At 37.2% G+C, this 15,002-nt stretch overlaps 1 protein-coding gene across 2 annotated transcripts in view; it reads left to right on the top strand.

The window, feature by feature from the left end:
* Positions 1 to 15,002, top strand: part of ATR (ATR serine/threonine kinase) — a 137,683-nt gene that overhangs the window by 41,681 nt on the left and 81,000 nt on the right. For both annotated transcript variants that reach the window (XM_004459229.5, XM_023588982.3), the window contains exons 22-23: positions 7,640 to 7,846; positions 9,283 to 9,396. In XM_004459229.5, coding sequence (XP_004459286.1) covers positions 7,640 to 7,846; positions 9,283 to 9,396 — 321 coding nt within the window. The remainder of the gene's footprint in view (positions 1 to 7,639; positions 7,847 to 9,282; positions 9,397 to 15,002) is intronic.

The following is a 15,002-nucleotide window of genomic DNA, read 5'->3' as shown; positions in this document are numbered from 1 at the left end:
ATAGATAGCAGTAAAAATAAAATTATTCCTAAATATTTAATTCTTTTTGTTGCTATTGTAAATTGATTTTTTTTCTCCATTTCCTCTTCAGATTGCTCATTATTAATGTATAGAAACACTGTTGAACACTATTGAATTTGCATGTATCCCACCACTTTTCTGAATTCATTTATTAGCTCTAGCAGCTTTGTCATGGATTTTTCAGAATTTTCTGCTTATAGGATCATGTCATCTGCAAATTAGGAGAGTTTTACATCTTCCTTTCTAATTTGGATGCTACTTTACTACTTCTTCTTGTCTATTTACTCGGACTAGAACTTCCAATACAGTGTTAAATAACAGTGGTAACAGCATCCTTGTCTTATTCTTGATTTTAGAGGGAAATCTTTCAGTCCTTCATCAGTGAGTAAGATGTTAGGTGGAAGCAGATTTGGCTCAACTGATAGAGTGTCTACCTACCATATGGGAGGTCCAGGGTTCCAACTCAGGGCCTCTTGACCTGTGTGGTGAGCTGGCCCATGTGCAGTGCTGATGCGCACAAGGAGTGCCGAGCCATGCAGGGGTGTCCCCTGCATAGGGGAGCCCCATGCGCAAGGGGTGTGTCCCATAAGGAGGGCCGCCCCACGCAAAAAAAGCACAGGCTGCCCAGGAGTGGCACCACTCACATGGAGAGCTGATGCACCAAGATGATGCAACAAAAAGAGACACAGATTCCTGGTAACACTGACAAGAATGCAAGAGGACACAGAAGAACACACCACAAGTGGACACAGAGAACAGACAATGGGGGGCGGGGAGGGCAGGAAGGGGAGAGAAAATTAAAAGAAAAAATTATTACAAAAAAAAATGTTAGCTGTGGCTTTTTTTTTATTTGTCCTTTATCATGTTGAGGAAGTTTCCTTCTATTCCTAGTTTTGAGTGTTATGAAGAAGAGGTTCTAGATTTTATCATGTTTTTTCTGCGTCTATTGAGGTGACCATGTGTTTTTTTCCTCCTTTATTTTGTTAAAGTGGTTTATTAACACTAATTGATTTTCTTATGTTGAACCACCCTTGCATCCCTGGGATTAATCCTTCATGATCATGATATATAATCTTTTATTGTATTGTTGAACACTATTGTTAGAGTTTTGTTGAGGAGTTTTGCATCTATATTCATAAGAGTAATTGGTCTATAATTTTCTTTTCTTGTAGTATCTTTATCAGGCTTTGGTATTAGAGTGATGTTGGCCCTATAGAATGAGTTAGGACGTATTCCCTCCTCTTCAGTTTTTGAAAGAGTTTGAACAGGGTTGGTGTTAATTCTTCTTGGAATGTTTGGTAACATTCTCCAGTGAAGCTATTGGTCCTGAATTTTTCTTTGTTGGGAGGTTTTTAATTACTGTTTTAATTTCTACTTGTTATTTACCCACATACTCATTTTTAAAAGCCTTTTGCCCTTCACTATTTTCTGCACAAAAATAAAGCCTAGTTTAGCTTACCTATAAAGTGAAATAAAGTGCAACCAATAAAAATTTTTTTTTTAATTTTTAAAGATTAATTTTTATTTTTATTTATTTCTCTCCCCTTCCTCCCTCCCCCCCATACCCATTGTCTGCTCTCTTGTGTCCATTTGCTATGTGTTTTTCTGTGTCCGCTTGCATTCTTGGTGGTACTGGGAATCGTGTCTCTTTTTTGTTGTGTCATCTTGCTGCGTCAGCTCTCCAGCGTGTGTGCGGTGCCACTCCTTGGCGGGCTGCGCTTTTCTCATCGGGTGGCTCTCCTTGCGGAGTGCATTCCTTGAGTGTGGGACTTCCTTACGGGGGACACGCCTGCGTGGCACAATGCTCCTTGCACATGGCAGCAGTGCATGTGGGCCAGCTCACCACAATGGCCATGAGGCCCTGGGTTTGAACCCCAGACCTCCTATATGGTAGGTGGACACTCTTATCAGTTGAGCCAGTCCACTTCCCAAATGCAACCATTTTTTAATACTTAAAAAGATGGGTATATATTTTTTAATTTTCAGAATATGTTATGCATGTGGACTTAAATTAGAACTGCATTTATCTTTACCAACTAAAGTGTCTTTTTCTTTATTATTTTCTAATTTTAAAAAGTGAATATAGGTCAAAAATTTTTTTATATTAGTTTCACTGATTACTAGTTCATTCTTTTAGATATATATGCCTGAATTAACCTGAAATTTTGTGTAATTTAAGCAGTCAATTATTGAACATTCTGGATGAGATAAAATTACAGTTTTGACATGGATTTTGGGTGATCATCTATGCTTTACTTTAGCAAGAAATAATATAATCAACGATTAGTTATTTTGGACATGTTTCCCAATTTCTAACTGGCTTGAGAATACTCTCTTCTTATTTAACATATTTTTCATTATAACATCTTAGAGAGATGAGAAAGCATTCCTTGAACCAATATATTTTCGTTTCAAGCTACCTCTTTTTTCCCAATCATCCCCACATCACCCTTTTCCCACATCCTTTGTTCCTTCTCTGCTGGTGTTTTATACACTTTTTAGTCTTATTCTAATTAATACCTGTCCCTTCACTTATCTCTTGAAATGTCTCCCCATCTTTGAAATGTTAGAATTATTTTCATCTTATTGTACATGTTGTATGATATTTTAATTATTTTTTGCATGTATATATTACCACTAGACTGTGAGCTTGTTGAGATAGGTCCATTTCTTACTTTTTTTTTTTCATTTTAAAAAAAATTTATTGAAGTGTATCACTCACACATAAACATACATAAACAGTAAGTGTATCGTAATAGTTGTGAACTTAGAAAACAAACATACATAGCATCACACAGAACTCTCATAACTTATCCTACCACCAATACCTTGCATTGTTGTTAAACATTTTAAACTAATGATTAAAGAGCATTGTCAAAATATTACTACTAACTGAAGTATTTTCCACCAACCCACCCTATTATTATTATTTTTATATCATTTATATATAAATATATATAAACAATAGTAAAAGTTGTGGACTTACAAAGCAAACATGCATAACATTGTACAGGGGTCCCGTACAGCAACCCTCTACCAACATCTTGCATTGTCGTGAGGCATTTGTTATAGATTATGAAAGAATATTGTGAAAATCTTACTACTAATGATAGTTCTTATCTTACATTTGGTGTATTTTCCCCCAAGCCACCCTATTATGTTTTAAATATATTTTTTATGACGGAAGATGTAAACGAATAAACAATCATGCACATGTGCAGAATTCCCAAACAACATCCATCTATAAACACACCACACTGTGGTGGAACATTTGTTACAGATAAAATAATACCATCATCTGATAGTTACCATGTCCATAGTGTGCATTTGGTACACAGTCTCCATCCTGTCCCATTATCAATACAGTACATTTTTGGCATAGATGCAAGCATATTACATTATTACTGCTAACCACAGTTCATAGATCACTCCAGTTGTATTTTTCCCATGCTTCTCCACATTCCCGGCACCCTGCAGTAGTGGTGTACATTTGCTCCAGCTCACAAAGGACACTGTTGCATTTGTACCATCAACCACATTTCTCATCCTCCTCTGTGTTTATTGTGCTATTCAGTTCCTAGATTATTCTCTAGCAGTCTGTCAGTTGACATTTACATCCTTAGACTACCATTTTCAACCACATCCCCATTTATAAACCAGCTGTTATTCACTGTGTGTTACCATCCACTGTATCCATTTCCATACTTTTACAGTAAAGCTAATTAAAACTTATACATATATTAAACATCAGTAGTCCACTCAGTCCTCCACTTATCTCCTTTAAGACTCCACCACCTACCACCACCTACCACCGCCAGGACTTGAAGATATTTTCCTACAATTTCTTCGAGAAGCTTTATGGTTCTTGCTTTTATCCTTAGGTTTTTGATCCATTTTGAGTTAATTTTTGGATAAGGTATGAAATAGAGGTCCTCTTTCCTTCTTTTGGCTATGGATATCCAGTTCTATAGGCACCATTTGTTGAATGGACTGTTCTACCCAAGCTGGGTGGGTTTGACAGGCTAGTCAAAACTCACTTGACCATACATGTGAGGGTCTGTTTCTGAACCATCAGTTTAGTTCCATTGGTCTGTGTGTCTGTCTTTATGCCAGTACCATGCTGTTTGTTCCACTGTAGCTAGGTAATGTAATTTAAAGTCTGGAGATGAGAGTTTGCTTTTCCTTTTTAAGATGTTTTTGGCTATTCAGGGCTCCTTACCCTTTCAAATAAATTTGATAATCTTATTTTCAATTTAAAAAAATGCTGGTGGAATTTTTATTGGGATTGCATTGAATCTGTATATCAATTTGAGTAGAATTGACGTGTTTATGATACTTAGTCTTCCAATCTATGAGCATGGAATGTTATTCCAGTTATTCAGGCCTTTTAAAATTTCTTTTAGCATTGAGTTGCAGTTTTCTGAATACAGGTGCTTTACCTAATAGGTTAAGTTTATTCTTGTTTGAGTTTTATCTGTCATGTTTTAATTTCACCATTCTTTTGACACTTTTGTTTACTTTTATTAATATAATCTTCATTTCTAGACTCTCTTCTAGGCCTGTCTCTCCTGTCTATTCAGGCTCTAGCACATCCTTTAATATTTCCTGAAAATCTGGTTTCTTGTTTAGAAATTCTCTCAGTTTCTGTTTATCTGTGAATATTCTAATCTTGCCCTCAGTTTTGAAAGACGATCTTGCCAGATATACAGTTCTTGGCTGGAAGTTTTTCTCTTGTAGTATCTTAAATGTATCAGACCACTGTCTTCTTGCCTTCATGGTTTCTGGTGAGAAATCAGCACTTAATCTTCTTGGGTATTCCTTATATGTTATGGATTGCTTTTCTCTTGCTGTTCTCAGAATTCTCTCTTTGTCTTGGGCATTTGACATTCTAATTAATATGTGTCTTGGTTTGATCTATTCAGACTTTTTCAGATGGGAGTATGTTGTTCTTCTTGGACATGGATATCTATGTCCTTCAATAGGATTGGGAAATTTTCTACCATTATTTCTTCATATATTCCTTTTCCCTTCTCTTCTCCTTCTGAGACACCAATGACATGTATGTTTGCATGTCTTTTGCTGTCATTTAGTTCCCTGGGACCTTGTTCAATTTTTCCATTCTTTTCTTCATCTGTTCTTTTGTATGTTCGCTTTCAGAGGCCATTTCTTCAATCTTACCAGTCCTTTCTTCTGCCTCCTCAAATCTGCTATTATATGATTCCAATGTTTTTTTAATGTCATTTATTTTGCCTTTCATTCCCATAAGATCTGCTATTTTTCTGTGTATGCTTTCAAATTCGCCTTTATGCTCATCCAGTGTCTTCTTAATATCCTTAGTCCCTTTAGCCATCTCATTGAATTTATTTATTTATTTAAAGATTTATTTTTTATGTATTCCCCCCCGCCCCCCGATTTGTGCTCTCTGTGTCCATTCACTCTGTGTTGTTTTCTGTCCACTTGTATTCTTGTCAGCAGCACCCAGAATCTGTGTCTCTCTTTGTTGTGTTATCTTGCTGCGTCAGCTCTCTCTGTGTGCAGCGCCATTCCTGGACAGGCTGCACTTTTTTCACATTGAGTGACTCTCCTTATGGGGTGCACTCCTTGCACGCAGGGCTCCTCTACACAGGGGACATTCCAGTGTGGCACGGCACTCCTTGCATGCATCAGCACTGCGCGTGGATCAGCTCATCATACGTGTCAGGAGGCCCGGGATTTGAACCACGCACCTCCCATGTGGTAGTTGGTGCCCTGTCTGTTGGGCCAAATCCGCTTCCCTCATTGAATTTATTAAGGAGATTTGTTTGACATCTATGATTGGTTGTCTCAACTCCTTATGTCATCTTGTTCCTTTAACTGGGCTGTAGCTTCCTGTTTCTTGGTGTGGATTGTAATTTTTGGTTGGTGACTTGGCATCTGGCTTACTAGAGTATTTTTTCTGGGTGCAGTTTTTCTCTTTAGTTTAGGGCTTGCTGCCCTTTCTCCCTTGCTGGTTGTGCAGTAGGAACCCAGGATGTAGTTGATGCTACAAGCTATGGAGGCTCAAGCTGCCCTTATTGCCCCAGGAACCAATGAAGCTTCTCCCAACTTTCTCCTTTGCCAGGGGTAGGGACAGAGTCACAGCTATGTGGAATAATCCAAGTCATGTGGGCCTAGACTGTAGTTGCCCAGAGAGACTGATGAGGCTTCAGCCCTCTTTCTCCCCTGCCTGGGGCAGGGGTGAAGCTGCAGGTATGGGCAGCAGTCAATGCAGTGTGAGTCCAAGATGACCTCAGTTGCCCTGGTAGACTTCGATTATTTAGTCTGTGCCAGCCAGAGGTACCTGCAGTTACCTGGATAGGCTGGTGCAGGGCCTGCCAGCCTCCTCCCTGCCAGAGGTGGGGCTGAAGCCTAGTCTAGGGCTGCACTCCATTCTGGGTGAAAGAAACCGGCTCCTACCGTCACTGTGGTTTTCAGTCAGCGTGGCTTCCCCTCTTGCTGGGTACAGAGTCAAAATCGCGGTCACCGGTCTCTTTCTGACTTGGACAGGTTCACACCCTAGCTGTTCCTAGGGTTCTACCTTGGCCAGCTGAGTCTGTTAAGCAGTAGCCAAAATCAGTGGCCAACCATCTCCTCCTCCCCTGTTTTTGGGAAATGGAACTTCCATTTCTAGACACAGAATAGCTCCTGATGCAGCTTGCACTGCCTAGGTAGGACAAACATCAGCCTCTGAAGCTTGGCCAGTAATTTCCTGCAGAGGCTGGCACAGTTTCCCCCAGCTTCCTCCCTTCCAGAGGTGGGGCTGGGGCCTAGGCTATACCTGCAGTCTGACCAGGGTGGAAAGAAGCCGGTCCCCACCAGCACTGTGATTTTCAGTTCGCCCTACTTTCCCTCATGCCAGGTTCAGAGTTAAGGTGACGGCTACCACCCTCTTTCTTCTGCCTTGGCTGTTCAAACTTTAGCTGTTCTCAGGGTTACACTTTAGCCTGCTAAATTTATTCATCAGTAGCTGAAATTGGTGCCCAACCGTCTCTTCCACCTCCGTTTTTGGAAAGTGAAGCTTTCAATTCCAGCTGCAGAACTGCCTCTGAGGAGGCTTGTGCCTCCGTTGAGGATGGGCACCAGCTTCCTTGGCATTGAGCGTTCTACTCACAAATCTTCTCAGCAGATGGGCAGTCTCCTCCTTCCTTTCCTTCAAGGATGTTGCAGGATGCTCTTCTGGTCTCCTGGAGCTCCCAAACAGGTACTTCAGCTAGCTCCAGAGAGCTCTGGGTGTTTACTAACTGCCCTGTAGCAGGAGCTGACTCTAGGAGCTCCTTACTCCGCCGCCATCTTGCTGGTTGTTCTCTATTACTTATTTTTGTATACTGTAGTAATATTCAGTAAATATTTGTTGAATTAGCTAACAATTAAGACTGTCAAACACACTGAATAATTCTAATCCTATTGAACATAATATAAGCTACATTATATGAACTTAGTAAAAACTAGTTGAAAAGACTACAGATAAAGGAACTGAATTTTGTCAGTATTTTTGTTAGATATTCCTTAATATTTTTAAGCTTTGCTGTTTAGGAAAATACTTGTATATAAACTTGATTTGTGCTCATTTTTATAAAGTTTCTTTATACTTTTATTTTAGGAAAAACTGATAAAATATGCAACAGATAGTGAAACAGTGGAACCAATCATCTCACAGTTAGTGACAGTGCTTTTGAAAGGTTGCCAAGATGCAAACTCTCAAGCTCGGTTACTCTGTGGGGAATGTTTAGGGGAATTGGGAGCAATAGATCCAGGTCGGCTAGATTTCTCAACAACTGAAACCCAAGGAAAAGATTTTACATTTGTGGTAAGTAATGGTAATTTGTAATGTCCAGAGGAATTCTCCGTCTTACTGGCATTTCTGTATTCATTTACAAAAAGCCATTTGGCTTATCTTCAATGATAACTTGATTTAAATGAGATAATTTAGGTAACTTCTGAATTTATTCCTTCATTCTATTGCAGAGACCGTTGGCCAAAACCAATTGAGTTTGGACCCAATCTTGTTTTATTTTTTTCTTTTTAAATAAAGCATCTCAATCTAAGTATGACAAATACTTAAAGTCTAATTAATTATTTAAATATTACTATTTAAATGCTGTTATTAGTGTTTTTTATGGGAAACTAGATTCCCAAGGTATTCTAATAATATATGATAAAAAAAGTTTCTGTGGTCAAGGAGTTTTGGAAATCCATGCCAAACAAAATTAAACAGAACTTTCAATATGTCAGTGTGCATTTTGAATCTTCAAGAAGAGAGTATGTTAAAATTATTTCTTGGAGCTTCTCCGTTGACCACTGTTCTATAGAATGCAGTTGAGAAAATACTGTGTATATGATTTTCTTTTTAAGAGTTAAAAAGCAAAGTAGAATGTCTGAGTTATGCAGAAGTTGAATGATTCCAATACACTTTAGAAATAGTCTGAAAAGCCTTAGATACTGACTTCATATCTACGTATTTTATTTTAGTCCTAGTACCGAACTCAGTTGAAGCCTTTTTTTTTTTCTTTTCATAATTTAAATTCAGTAAGTTAAATTCACAGTGTGGGGAGCTGATATAGCTCGAGTATTTGAGCACCTGCTTCCCTTGTATGAGGTCCTGGGTTTGATCTCCAGTGCCTTGTAAAAACAAATGTACGGGGAAGTGGATTTGGCCCAACAGATAGAGCGTCCGCCTACCACATTGAAGGTCCAAGGTTCAAACCCAGGGCCTCCTGATCTGTGTGATGAGCTGGCCCACGTGTAGTGCTGATTGCCACAAGGAGTGCCGTGCCACGCAGGGTTGTCCCCCCCGTGTTGCGGAGCCCTGAACGCAAGGAGTGCACCCTGTAAGTAGAGCCGCCCAGTGCAAAAAAAGTGCAGCCTACCCAGGAATGGCGCCATGTGCACATGGAGAGCTGATGCAGCAAGACGGCACAACGTAAAGAGACACAGATTCCCACAGAAGAACACACAATGAATGGACACAGAGAACAGACAACTGGTGGGGGAGCATGCAGGGAAGGGGAAAGAAAGAAATAAAAAATCTTTAAAAAAACAAAAAACAAATGTATAAACAAATGAAAAAAACAACTCTCATTCAGGAGCAGATGTAGCTCAGTGGTTGAGCGTGTCCTTCCCATGTATGAGGTACTGGGTTCAATCCCTGGTACTGCCTTAAAAAAAAATTTCACAATAGAAGGCACAGTATAACTTAAGAAAATTTACACTAATGTCCTTGAATTTTTCTTTCTTTTTATTGAGACTGGAGTAGAAGATTTAAGCTTTGCCCATGGATTATTGATGGAGCTAACAAGAGCTTACCTAGCATATGCAGATAACAGTCGGGCCCAAGATTCAGCTGCTTATGCCATTCAGGTAAGAGTACATTTAGTCATTACTGGCTTTACATTATTGAACTGTATTAAGAAAAGTGTAAATTCTATACTTAGAGAACTGTTACTTTTTACAGAGTGTCATTTTCATTATCAAAATAATGAAAGTTCATCAGAATAATTTTAGAGAGTCCAGAATTGTGTACTCTTATCAAATTATTATAGGTATATTCAAAAATTTTCTATGTATGTATAAATATATATGTTTTTCTACCACACAGTAAGATTGTATTATTTAAGATATTCTGTAACTTGATTTTCTTTTGTGCTTGACAAACTACCAGGTAATTTTCTCTGTGAGTACATATGTCTGTTAATTCATTCTTTTCCACAACTGAATAATACTAAGTGATAATCAATGTACTATTATTTATGTAAGATATATATGTTATTTTGGGGTTTGTTTTTATTAAAAAATGCCTTAGGGAATATTTAATTTAATATGTATAATGTTTTTATATGTATATTTCTGAACATTTGAGTGAATATATCTATGGTATAAATACCTAGAAATCGAATTATTTCTCAACAAATGCAGCATTTTCATTTGATAGATTTTATCAAAGTTTCACATTTACAATTGTTTAATTATGTGAGAGGTATAAAATCTTTTACATATTTATTGTTTTTTTGGTGAATGTGTTCTAAATGATCTTTTCCCATTTTTTTTTTCTTGGTGTTAGTCTATTTTTTATTGATATTTAAGGCCTATTTGGATATGAAAGAAATTAGGTCTTTGACTATCATACATGTAATATTTTTTTCCAGTTTGACATTTTTTACCCTTTCTCTGGTATTTTTTCCATTAACATTTTTTTTGTACTTACTGGCTATTCAACTCCATGGTAAGAGGTCTGAATTAGAGATATTCATTTGGAGGTTTTGAATGTAGAAATGGTATTTAAAACCATGAGTCTGGCTGAGAGACTCAAGGGAGGGAATATAGGTAAAAAGAGACCAATGGTTGACCCTGGGCATTGAGAAATCAGAGAGAAGAAGAGGGAATAAGCAAGGAAACTGAGATGGAACTACCAGTAAGGTGGGAGATTGTGGTGTTCTGGAAGCCAGGTAAAGAAAGTATTTCAAGACGTTAAAGTGATCAACTGTATTAAATACTGAACATAGATATAATAATCTAAGAATTGATAATTGGCCATTGGCTATAGTAACACAGAGGTCTTTGGTGGCCTTGACAGTAGCAGTTTCAGTGGAGGTAGAAAGTCTTATTAGAGTTTTCATTAGAACACAGGAAAAGAGAAGAATTAGAGCAATTACAGACAACTCTTTTTGAGGAGTGCTACCATCAAAGGAAACAGATGGGATAGTAGCTGGAGAGGAAAAAGGTATAAAGATGAAAAATAACAGTATGTTTATATGTTGCTGGGAACAATTCAGTAGAGAGGAGAATATTAATGTAGTAATATTAAGCAAAAAAGTGTGGAATATATTACGTAAATAAAAGGAGTGGCCTTAATTAAAAACAAGGATAATTAAACTGTAATAACTGGAGAGAATGAAGAGCTTTGGGCACTGAAATTGCCTAGGATGGGTAGATGCAAGGATAGGAATTCTAGAAGTCTCTGATTGCTTCTGTTTTCTCAATGGAATAGGATGCAAGATCTAAAATTCTGACTGTATTAGTTTTCTATTGCTACTATAAAAAATTAACACAAACTTAGTGGCTAACAACACAGATTTTATTATCTGATAGTTCTGTAGGCCAGAAGTCTGGCATGGGTAGTGGGCTAAAATCAAGGCATCAGCAGGGCTGTGTCCCTTTTGCAGGAGAGGGGTAGAATGTTCTTCATTGGCAAGGGAAATGGGGCTTGTTCAGCATTCACTTATGATTAGATTGTACCCACCCAGAAATGCAAAATAATATGTTTATCTCAACCCCTTGAAGCTGCGGAGTCACTTTTGCCATGTAAGATATATGCATGTTCCAGGTATTAGGGTGTTGTTTTAGTTTCCTAGTTGCTAAAGCAAATACCGTGCAGTAGGTTGGCTTACAATGAGAAGTTATTGTCTCATGGTTTTGAGGCTAAGAGAAGTCCAAAATCAAGGAATCATCAACGCAATGCTTTCTTTGCAAAGACTGACATTCTGGGGCTGGCTGCCTGTGATCCTTGGTCCTTGGTGCCTCTATCATATGGCAAGGCACATAGCAGCCTCTCCTGGCCTCTCCCTTCTGCGTTAAGTTGACTTTCAGCTTCTGGTTGCTCCCTCTGGCTTTCGCTGTATGTCAGTTTCATTCTGCTTATAAAGAACTGCAATAATAGGATTACGACCCATCCTGATTGAGTTGGGCCACATCTTAACTGAATTTAGCTCATCAAAGGATACTATTTACTAAGAACATGTTTTTCTGGGTAAATAGCTCCAAACTCCTCAGGCATTATTTTTCTTACATCAGAAAGTGAAGGTGGGGGAAAAAGTGTTGGAGGTTTAAGAATAAAGAAGATATGGAATCATTATCTAATCAGTAAGCACATGAAAAGGTGTTTATCATTATTGGTCATTAGGAAAATGCAAATGAAAACCATAATGAGCTATAGTTTAACACTCACTGGGATGGATAAAGTTAAAAAAAACAGACAATAACAAGTTAATGGCAAAATGTGGAGAAATTGGAGCCCATATACATTGCTGGTAAGATGCTAAAATGGTACAGCCACTTTGGAAAATAAATTGGTAGTTACTTGAAATGTTAAAATAGAGTTACCATGTCACTCAATAATTCCATTCCCAAGTATGGATGGAAGTATGGATAAATTCCCAAGAGAATTTAAATCATATCCACATAAAAACCTGTACATGGATTTTCATAGCAGAGTTATTCATAATATTAAAAAAGTGGACCAAATGTTTATCAGTTCATGAATGGATAAACAAAATGTGGTTTGTGTGTGTATATGTATATTGGTACATATATATACACAAAGGAATGGAGTTACACATCCAAGAAATTTAGTGTGCTCCAAGGAAGATCAGTACAGAAAGATCCCCGTGCAGACACATCATAGTAAGACTGCTGAAAGACGAAGAATCTTGAAAGCACCAAGAGAAAAATGACTTGTCACAAAAAGGAGAACCCCATTAAGCTTAAAAGCTGGCTTCTCATCAGAAAAAGTAGAAGCCAGGAGGCAGTGGAATGACATGCAGAGTGCTGAAAGACAAAAAAACTATCAACTAAGTGACTTATATCTAGCAAATCTGTCTTTCAAAAATAAAGAAGGCAAAATAAAGACATTACTAATTACTACATAAACATAACCAAGATGATTCATTGCTAGCACACCCACCCTACAAGAAATACTGAAGGGGATGCTTTAGACTGAGGGCAAGTGACCCATGGGTAATTTGAATCCACATGAAATAGCAAAAACCCCCACTAAAGGTAATTGTATAATTTATAAAGGACTGTATAAACACATATTTTGTCTCCTTTTCTCTTAACTTATTTAAAAGCAATTGTATAAAAAGTATACACATACAGAGTTATTATATTATTGGGCCTGTTAAATGTAGATACATATTTCCCAATAACAGCACAAAGCAGGTGGGTGAGACCAAAGTTGTATTCGACTATAGAAATAACAGATCATTGCATCCACAAATGCAAATGAAGAGACCAGAAATGATGAGTAAGAAAATTAATATAACAAATTCTTTATATACTTGCTGTGATAGTTTGAGATTATTTACCAATTCCAGTTAGAGAGATTATGTTTGTAAACAGGTCCCTTCCTCTGGGCGTGATAATCTTCTGATTGTATAGATTCAGCTGAGATGTCTGATTAAATTATGTTACAATTAGGGCTTTGATTCAACCACATCATTAGAGTGTGACTCAGCATTAAGTCTCAGCCCCCTTGGTGGCCTGATGAAATAGACTCTTATGTGGAAGTAGATGAACAGGAGAACACAGAAAAAGACACGGCAGAGGAGAGAACTCAGTTTTGATGCTGAAGCCCCAAAGAGAGATGAGACATTTGCCGAATAGTTTACACCTGACGTAGTGAAGAGACCAGAGCAGCCGAGCTTGGAAGAAAATGAGCCATGGAAAGAGAGACAAGCCCTCCAGGCCGCAGCTGAGATCAGAAGAAGCTGGGCCCGTGGACCCTTAAGAGGAAGAGGAAGACTGAACTCTCCCAGGCATCCCCTGACATCTTGCTTCAATATGTGGCAACAGACTTATGGGTGAGGAAGTACCTCTTATGGTACCTTAAGTTGGACCGTTTAGGGCCCTGTGACTGTAAGCTTCTACCCCAAATAAATACTCTTTATAAATATATAAAAATACCCAGATTTCTGGTATTTTGCATCACCACCCTCTTTGGCTGACTTGGTTCTCCTTTTTTCTCTGTTTCTTTAATAAACATAAAATTATATGAAATAATCATAACAGTTTATTGTTATATTTCTAACACAAATAGAAGTAATATGTGTAACAATAACATAAAAAGGGAAACGGGAGTTGAGTTATATAGGAGTAGCATTCTTATGTATCACTGGAATTGGTAGCATAAATCTAAAGTGGATTTTGATAAATTAAGATGAATATGATAAGCCCTACAGTGGCAATTAAAAAATAACTCAGAAAAAATTAGTGAAAAATCATTAAAGGACTTAAAGTATTATACTGAAAAATGTTCCCAATAAAGGAGAAATACAGAAATAAAATAAAACACATGAGAATGAATTATTTGAGATTACTCTTGGCAGTTTGTGTCCCCAGACTCTTCAGTTTTACATATTCCTGTATTTAAATAGTAGATTCAAAATAAGCAATAATAGATATATAAGTGACTTTTCCCAAAATTATCTTATTTTCTGGTATGAAATTTTTAAATGAGGTTAAAAAATATTAATATTAATATTTGTAAGCAGTGAATGTGATTGTGAAGTTAGATTTTTTTTACTCTGCCAAACTTATCCTTATTTTTATGACTTATCCTAACTCTTTGTATGTCTGGGACTTACTGTAAAAGAAATTTCTAGAATTAAAATTATATTAAAGTATATAATTTGCTCTGAAAATAAATCAACAAATCAGCAATGCTTTCTATTGAATGTGAATATGCAAAGATCAAATTTTATGAAGGCATTGGTAAAATTTCATGTTGACATTCAAAAACAGAAAATGTTATTCATTCCTGCTACAGATCAATTTGTAGGTATGTTTTCTATTTTAAAAATATATTAATGTAATTGAAAAGTATCAATTTATTACTTTTTTCCTTTGTCTTACTGAAATTTAATTGTTATTTTTACAAGCATGGTTATATACATGAAGCTGAATTTAAAAAAATTTCCCTTGGGGAAAGAAAGAAAGGAATGCAGTAGTGATACATGCTACATACACCATGTATGAATATTATCCTAAGTAAAAGAAGCCAGTCACAAAAGGCTACATATTATATGATTACATTTATATGAACTATCCAGAGTTGGCAAATACATAGAATCAGAAAGCTTAGTGGCTATCAGACTGGGGGAAGGGAGAATATGCGAGTGGCTACTAATGTGTACAGGGTTTTTTTTTTGGAATGATGGAAGTTCCAGAAACTAAAGAATAGTGATATTTAT

Source organism: Dasypus novemcinctus, chromosome 4 (assembly GCF_030445035.2).
Source record: "Dasypus novemcinctus isolate mDasNov1 chromosome 4, mDasNov1.1.hap2, whole genome shotgun sequence".
Lineage (NCBI taxonomy): Eukaryota > Metazoa > Chordata > Mammalia > Cingulata > Dasypodidae > Dasypus > Dasypus novemcinctus.
This window is presented reverse-complemented; position numbering and strand designations above follow the sequence as displayed.